This window comes from Lupinus angustifolius, chromosome LG01, assembly GCF_001865875.1.
Source record: "Lupinus angustifolius cultivar Tanjil chromosome LG01, LupAngTanjil_v1.0, whole genome shotgun sequence".
NCBI lineage: Eukaryota > Viridiplantae > Streptophyta > Magnoliopsida > Fabales > Fabaceae > Lupinus > Lupinus angustifolius.
In genome coordinates, this window is record NC_032009.1 from 13,299,781 (window position 1) to 13,308,281 (window position 8,501).

Here is an 8,501-nt window from a genome sequence, read left to right on the forward strand (position 1 = left end):
TATCCGATTTCATTTAATATTCTATCCTCAATTGGGCCAATAATGTAAAATAAAGTGTCCATACACAAAAATAAATTATTTTAGTAGAAGAATCTGTCCAAACAATGTCGGTATATAAGCCCTTATTAACAATTAAACAGCTTAGGAGTGATTTGTTGACATCATAATTTTTTATCATACATCCAAATATACATTGAACTATAAATTTTTTGAGTGATTATATTAATACTTCTGAGTTTTAGTGAAATTATATAATTCACCCTTTCATTTTTTATACCTACAAAAACTCGAGAGGTGTCAATGTAATTTACATTAATTTTTTTTTTGTCAATTTGAAAAGAGGCAAATTTCTCTTTGTTCTTATTCGGATCACTGACAACTGGTCTAAGGCAAATTTGATTTAAGTACATTTAAATTTGTTCCAGTGTAACAGCTTTTTTAAATTTACTACTTGATAAGCACCAAAACGGTTCACATGTGTTGTTGCAAAAATAATATTTGGTTCACCAACCGCTGATTTAAATACAGTATAATTAAATTAATTATAAAATAGACAAATTGAAATAGCCCTAACTATTAAGCATGTATTTAACTTAATCAATTAACTATTATTGTGTGGTTAGCAAGGTTTAATTTACTAATTCAACATGTAATACTAAATTCAGTATTACAAGGGGTTAGAGATGAGATACTTAGAAAACCCTAAAAGAATATATCTGTAGTTAAGTCGTGAAAAAAGACGAAAATTTAAATTAACTTGTCGCATTGACCCCAGTGTTAACTTAAAAAATAGAACTATAGAAGAAGGTCCAACCTGACGTATGCATTCTGAACTTCCAAACCATCAGAAGTTTCAATAAAGAATATTCTGGGTATATTTTTTATATTTACTCATAACATTCACCTCTCAAACAAAAATATGTAAATAAAAGACTTTATACTGAAAGACTCGTCAAGTGGAAGAAAATGGCACACAGCCTTAAACTTTTATTTCAAAAAAAAAAACACAAACTTAAATCTCAGTTTAATTTCCTAAGAGCTAAGGTTCTCTCAAGCTAGAGAACAGAAACAAACATCATAAGAAAACCAAACCAACAAGGAACAAATTGTTTAAGTGGGATTTACCACCCAAAATGCATCAATCATGCATATTATTCAATCCCCCAACAATTTGGGATATGATTGATCTCAATGGGAAGATATCTTGAGGTTGAGGGACTTGTTCAACCATGCCTTCCAACTCCCACTCCCTCTGCGAGAAAGTGAAGTCCCATTCCCATCAGCAGCAGCATTCACATTCTCAGTAGAAGGTTGCGGTTTCCGGCATAGCATGAAATTCCTGGCTCCATGTGATCCAATTGCATCCCACGGACTCAATGCTGCAAAAACCATCAAAGCCAGCATTTAAAAACCAATGCAAAATGCGGGGTTCTCAAATTAGAACAAATCAAGAGTCATATTATCATATTAGAGTAAAGACTCATTTATGATCTTTCAAAACCCAAAATTAGGAAGATCAAAATGGCCCCCGGATATTTCAAATGTCGGTCAAATTTGTATTTTTTGTATTTTTAAGACTAGTTTTTGGTACACTATAGTCCCACCGTGGACTATTTTGCACATTCATAATCTTTAATCACTGGTTTGTATTTGTACACTTTTATGGACTAAAGTTCTACGTGTGGGTATTCATTCTTCATCATCATCATATTATAAAAGCAAAACTTAAACAAGCAACCCAAAGAACCATGAATATTAACCAAAAAAGTTATAATGAAAATAGATTTTCTGATTTTCAAGATCGCAATCAAAAGAAATAATTCAGAACCAATGCAAAAGGCGAGCTTCTTAATTTCAAATAAATCCACATACAGGCCAAATTCACTAAAAAAGATAAAGAGAAAAAAAAAATTAAAACCAGTTTGGCACTGAAAATAGCTTTTGATGATAAAATCATATTAAAGCTTCAACAACATAAGAAAATATAATTTAGAACCATAGAAAAACTAAGTTTTAAATTTCAAACAAAATTTGCATTCATAAAACACAAAATTTACCCCAAATATCATTCAATAACAACACAAATCGTAACAAGGATGAAAACTTTGATTTAATAAAACATCCAAGTTTTATTATGCATTGTAGAATCTAAATGAAAACACAAAAGAGGTCTAACTTTAAGGGTTCCAAATGAAAATTATCATCACCCACAAGGCATTGGTATGTAAGACCCCTCTATATCCAAAAAGACCAAAAGGTCAATAATTTGATTTCTGGGAGGGCAGTTACATACCCAAAAGGATTAACCTTTACACAAAAGTGAGGTATTCACTGGGTAGTACAAAAAAATGAAAATTACCATCAGATCCAACATGAGGGCAATGAAGTGCAAAACCCGCGATATCATTCCCAAGCACAGGGAGCCTCCCTTCACGTGCATAGGATTTAAGAGCGGTGTCGATCACCGTCGCCACAAGCTCCTCCTCATTTACCACAAACCGAATCGGACCAGCGCTTCCAAGCACATTGATGCTGATCAACAACCTCCTCGCATTCGCGTTCTGGTTCTTCTTCTGTTTGCTTAACAACATTTTGTTATTTCCTCAAATTAATTCCAAACAAAAAAAGTAATGATCGAAAATTAAAATGACCCAGAATCAAAAAAGGGTGAAAATCGGATTTTGAAGAGAAATATAAAAAAAATGCGGATAAGGGTTGGATCCAAAAATTGAGAAATTAGGGTTCTTCAAGGGTCAACTCCTTGGCAGCGATAGTACCAGGCTTGCTTGCAAGAACCGAAAGCGAAGGAAAGAGAGATAAGAAGAGGAGCGCTCGCCCTGGATTGGGAATGAGAGCGCATGAATTCAAAGTTTGTTAGGGTAGAAACCATTAATCGGGGGAAATTTCTAGAGAGAACAAGAGAGAAAGGGTGAGAGGTGAAGAGAGGGAAGAGGAAAATGAGGCGAGACTAAGGAGAATTGTTACGTTTCTTATTAAAGAGTGGGTCATTAGCCGTTTTTTAAGGAGTCCCCAACTTAGAAAAACTAAGTTTTAAATTTCAAACAAAATTTGCATTCATAAAACACAAAATTTACCCCAAATATCATTCAATAACAACACAAATCGTAACAAGGATGAAAACTTTGATTTAATAAAACATCCAAGTTTTATTATGCATTGTAGAATCTAAATGAAAACACAAAAGAGGTCTAACTTTAAGGGTTCCAAATGAAAATTATCATCACCCACAAGGCATTGGTATGTAAGACCCCTCTATATCCAAAAAGACCAAAAGGTCAATAATTTGATTTCTGGGAGGGCAGTTACATACCCAAAAGGATTAACCTTTACACAAAAGTGAGGTATTCACTGGGTAGTACAAAAAAATGAAAATTACCATCAGATCCAACATGAGGGCAATGAAGTGCAAAACCCGCGATATCATTCCCAAGCACAGGGAGCCTCCCTTCACGTGCATAGGATTTAAGAGCGGTGTCGATCACCGTCGCCACAAGCTCCTCCTCATTTACCACAAACCGAATCGGACCAGCGCTTCCAAGCACATTGATGCTGATCAACAACCTCCTCGCATTCGCGTTCTGGTTCTTCTTCTGTTTGCTTAACAACATTTTGTTATTTCCTCAAATTAATTCCAAACAAAAAAAGTAATGATCGAAAATTAAAATGACCCAGAATCAAAAAAGGGTGAAAATCGGATTTTGAAGAGAAATATAAAAAAAATGCGGATAAGGGTTGGATCCAAAAATTGAGAAATTAGGGTTCTTCAAGGGTCAACTCCTTGGCAGCGATAGTACCAGGCTTGCTTGCAAGAACCGAAAGCGAAGGAAAGAGAGATAAGAAGAGGAGCGCTCGCCCTGGATTGGGAATGAGAGCGCATGAATTCAAAGTTTGTTAGGGTAGAAACCATTAATCGGGGGAAATTTCTAGAGAGAACAAGAGAGAAAGGGTGAGAGGTGAAGAGAGGGAAGAGGAAAATGAGGCGAGACTAAGGAGAATTGTTACGTTTCTTATTAAAGAGTGGGTCATTAGCCGTTTTTTAAGGAGTCCCCAACTTCCAGTACTGGATTTTAAGGGGAAACAATAACTATAATTTATTTTATTAAAAAATGAGTTAAAATTGAGACTGTTAGATTTTTATTTTTGCCACGTGTAATGATATCAACGTAGTAATGGACTGTAAGTAACGGAGAGGATCCAAATTCTTTTTTAAGAGTGGGTGATTAGCTGTCAAAAAAGAAAGTGATATGATTAATAAAGAATAAATACTATATTCTCCTAATACAATATTAAATAAAAGTGATTATATTAGGAAATATATCTTTAGTTTGTTTTCATTCTAATGTCTCATGAACTTATGATTGATCAAAAAAATATATATAAATTATACTTTAGTTATTAAGTATTTTTCTGAAATAATGTATATTGTTAGACAACAAATGTGTATGCATTATATTATTTATTTTTGTAAGGCATGTTGATTTTCTTATGATACGTAATGCATATATCATGTTCCTTAATAATATTTTTATATATAATATTTATATACACAAAATATTGTGTGATAAACTACTTTCAACTTCTTATTTTACTCTTAACATTTTTTTTAATTTCTAAAAAAAAATAATCTTATATCACCATCACCAACTTATTAATTATTCTTATCACAAAAAATTTGATATGATAACGAAGAAAACAAGTATATAGTATAAAGTATGTCCAATTCAAAATATATGATCTTAAGTACATCAAAACATATGCTTAAATATTACACTGTTCTTTAAAATGAAATATATTAAATTTAAATACTTGGTAGCATGAAATAAGAATATCAATAAACATACATGAAGTACAACTCAATACTTTAGTTTTTATAAAATATTAATCATGTTCATTCATAAATCTATATCAACTCTTTCTCTTAAGATCAATTGATATATTTTAATGTTTTCAAATTTGATGTATTTAAAAGATATTTTATGTTAATTTTAATATTCAAAAATTGATTATTAAATAATATTGGGTTCTTATGAAAACGTATCACAAATACTCATTCTTACAAGTCAACACGTCACAATTTTTGTTTTTGGTTTTTTACTAGTACTTTCGTGAAATTTAATTACCGTGTGTTGTTTTACATTTTGTTTGAAATGGATCAGTAAAATTGATTGGAAATGATCCTTATTTGAAGTTACGTTTACCATATCTCATGAAATCTGTAATGTGATATCAGACAATCTTCCCTTTCAAAAAAAATACCTCCTAATTAAATGGCGATGTTTATCAACACATGGACATGAGATAATAATAGGAACCTTTCATTGTTAAGATATTAGATGAAAATTTATGTTTATTCTCTTCTAAAATCAATCATGTTATTATTATGATTTTTTTTTGCTGAAGTTAAGAAAATCCATTTCTTATAGAGAAAGTCTTCATCACATTATTAAAACTTGGACATCAAGTTCAATATTTTTAGCGAAATATACAAAGTAAATAAAAAGTAGCTGAAAGTTAGAAGAAATAAACAAACTTAATGTTAGATATGGTGTTAAAAATTTGGTATAATTTTTTTTATATTATGGATTTTTATGCTTTTTGAATTTACCATTATTCTCTTCTCGATCTATGATTATTATTGAGTAAAGATTAAAAATATTGATTAAACATTCAAAGATTTCTTTCAATAACAACTGAATCTCTAATAAATTTAAATGAATATTTTGGTCTGTGATTATAAAAAATAAATCCAATTTTATCCGATAGATTTTTCTATGGAGTTATCAAAACGACATCGGCTCAATTTTTTTTAAACATGACAAAAATGACGTCATGATATATTATTTTTTAAATACTATTATATTTAAAAATAAAGACACAAAACGTATAATTTCAATACTTAGTGATTTTTTGTCTTCTTTAACTTTTATGTTTTTTAAATGGGTGAAACAGTGATTTAAATTGTAGATCACATTACTTAACACAAACGTAGTATTATATTACTTAGTGGAGACTACCATAATCTATCATACTGTAATTGTGGTATGACTCCCAATTACAATATGCGCCGCATCAGGCCGCAACACAACTGTATTAGACTATTAAATCATATTTAGGCCATATCAGACCGCATCGAATTCAAATTTTTTTTAATCATAAAATAATTCACACCACAACAGATACAAACTGCATCACAACTGTCACAATACTTGCAATTGCTACTTCAATTTAAAACTGAAGGTATATTCATCTTCTATAACAAACATGTTGAAGGCACATTAACCAGGGCCGATTGGATACACCATTAGAATAGTGTAAGTGTAGCAATTTGAACACAACCAGATTGAAGCATATCCTATAAACATGAGTAGCCTCGTACACCTTATCATTATCAAACTGAATCTTCATAAAAGCAGTGTAAAAAACAACAATTGAAGTGTTTTGTAAACTATGGGGTTTTGTAGTGTTTTAAATTACAGATTCTTAAGCTTTGGCGGTGTTAAATTCCAAAAAATTCAGGGTTTTATAATGTTTTAAATTGCGATTACAATCACGATTGTTGTTACAATTTGTTAGTATTACAATTGTAGTCATTATGACCGTTGTAGTTTGAATTCCCATGTGAGTAAAAAAATATTTTCCATATTGATGTGGTTGCATTGTAGTCTAATACAATCTAAATATGGTCCGATACAGTTTTTTAAAACCCCCTCAAATAGCTCCCATTCAATATTTGTATATTATTCATTGTTAATGTAGAACTATTCTTTTTTGGTTAAAATAATAAAGCAAGATTTGTTTTAGGTCCAACATAAACCAAGTTGTAAGAGCTCCGTCAGTCAAAGACAACTAGCACACACACTAGTTATAGGCCATCTAGGCCAACACAAATCCAAGAGGCATATGGCGTCGAGTCTACCTGGGTAGATGTGGGGCCAAACACCCCTTCACCACCAAAATAATTCCATTCACCCTTCCAATCCACTTGGCCCGCCCCACAAATATTGGACAATATGATGGTACCATCGATCCTCAAGACCATTATGGATGTTGTTGAAGTATAAATGTTGTTGCATGGAGCATTAGACCATGTCATGTGTCGAGTAGTCCTCCTGACGCTGAAGTGCACAACCTTATAGTGGTTTACCCACCTAGAGACTAACTCAATCATCAATGGTCTGATTTTGCGGACAAGTTCAAAATCAAATTGCGAAGAAAATCTTGCTCCTAATATTGACACAATTTTGATGAAGACACTAAAATCACCAAAAATAAGAAAACAAATGAAGAAGACCTTGAAGACAAGCATTCAAATTTCAAGATTTTTTATAGTCTTCTAAGGTAGGTACTTCTTTTCTAAATCTTTTAATTACGTTTAATATAATTCTCAAGTGAAAAATCTTTTTGAAACATATTTAAACTTAGAATCAAGTGAACTAAATTTTCAAAAAGTTATGTAACAGGTTACTTGACTTGAGTAACAGGTTACTGGAGCTGAGTAACAGGTTGCCGGAACTGAATAATAGGTTACCCATTTGGACAGAATATTTGAGTAATCGATTACCCATCAGAGTAAATGATTAATGAGAGTTGTTATACCATATTTTTAAATCCAAATTGGATAGCTTTCATCCAAAACGATTGAGTTTCCCTCCAATCGACTTCTACCTTCACTTAGGGGTAAGAATGTTGGTTGGTAGCCTATTTAAAGGCACTTGAACACCCAATTTGAAATATATTTTGACACAATCGTTTACACAACTTATATATTATCTTTCATACACTTTGTTCGTGCAACTTTGAGATTATACTTTTAGAATTTTTCTGAAGTTATTGTCAAGTGTTTTTCTAAGTTTTCATACTTTAAAAACTCTTGAGCATTGTGTATTATTCATAGTGAAATATCATAAGGATTGCAAGTTTAGAATTGTTACATCTTCTAAGGAATCTTTACCCTAGTCATATTCTTCATTTCTTGTAAAGTGCTGTAAACTTTTCACCATAGGGTGTGGTGGAAAAGGGAAGGGTGAAACTTAGAAGAGGTTTTCTTCTAAGTGGTGAGATTGTAGTGAGTCTTTACTGCACTCATAATCTCGGGGTGAGATTTATAATTACAACTCATCAAATGATTAAAATCTCTCTTGTGTGGCAAGATGACTGGTCGTAGCCTTCAAGTGGACAAGAATGTAAACCAATATAAAAACTGGTGTATCTCTACTCTTATCTCCACTCTTTACTTTTATTTTATGTGCTTTGATTTTCTGCGACTATATTCTTCATCACTATACTCTAGTTGTTTAAATTTGCAAAAAATATTCAATTTGTAGAAAACTAATTCACCCCTTTTAGTTTGTCATCTTATACTCACAATTGACACCAAAGTTTAAGTTGGGTAGGATACTCCCTAGGGCCTACACTTTAGATGGTCTCTATGTATTTTTTTAGGAGAACATTCTGATATTAAATGACCTCCAAGTTTCATT

At 31.8% G+C, this 8,501-nt stretch overlaps 1 protein-coding gene across 2 annotated transcripts; it reads right to left on the reverse strand.

Moving 5' to 3' along the window:
• On the reverse strand, positions 960-4,015 carry LOC109349768 (uncharacterized protein At4g22758-like). 2 transcript variants are annotated; one of them, XM_019590736.1, is made up of 2 exons: positions 3,398-4,015; positions 960-1,379 (listed from the first exon to the last, which is right to left on the reverse strand). In XM_019590736.1, exons 1-2 carry the CDS (start codon positions 3,627-3,629, stop codon positions 1,189-1,191), a joined length of 423 nt encoding a protein of 140 aa, XP_019446281.1. In that variant the 5' UTR covers positions 3,630-4,015; the 3' UTR covers positions 960-1,188. The 2 variants fall into 2 exon arrangements, with proteins under 2 accessions (XP_019446281.1, XP_019446272.1); XM_019590727.1 differs by lacking the exon at positions 3,398-4,015 and adding an exon at positions 2,360-2,976.

Bases quoted from the DNA above. Each gene is read 5' to 3' on its own strand.
- LOC109349768 (XM_019590736.1), bottom strand. From the start codon at position 3,629: ATGTTGTTAAGCAAACAGAAGAAGAACCAGAACGCGAATGCGAGGAGG. The intron at 1,380-3,397 runs GTAATTTTCATT...TGGTTTTTGCAG, and splicing joins CCCTCATGTTGGATCTGATG to CATTGAGTCCGTGGGATGCA.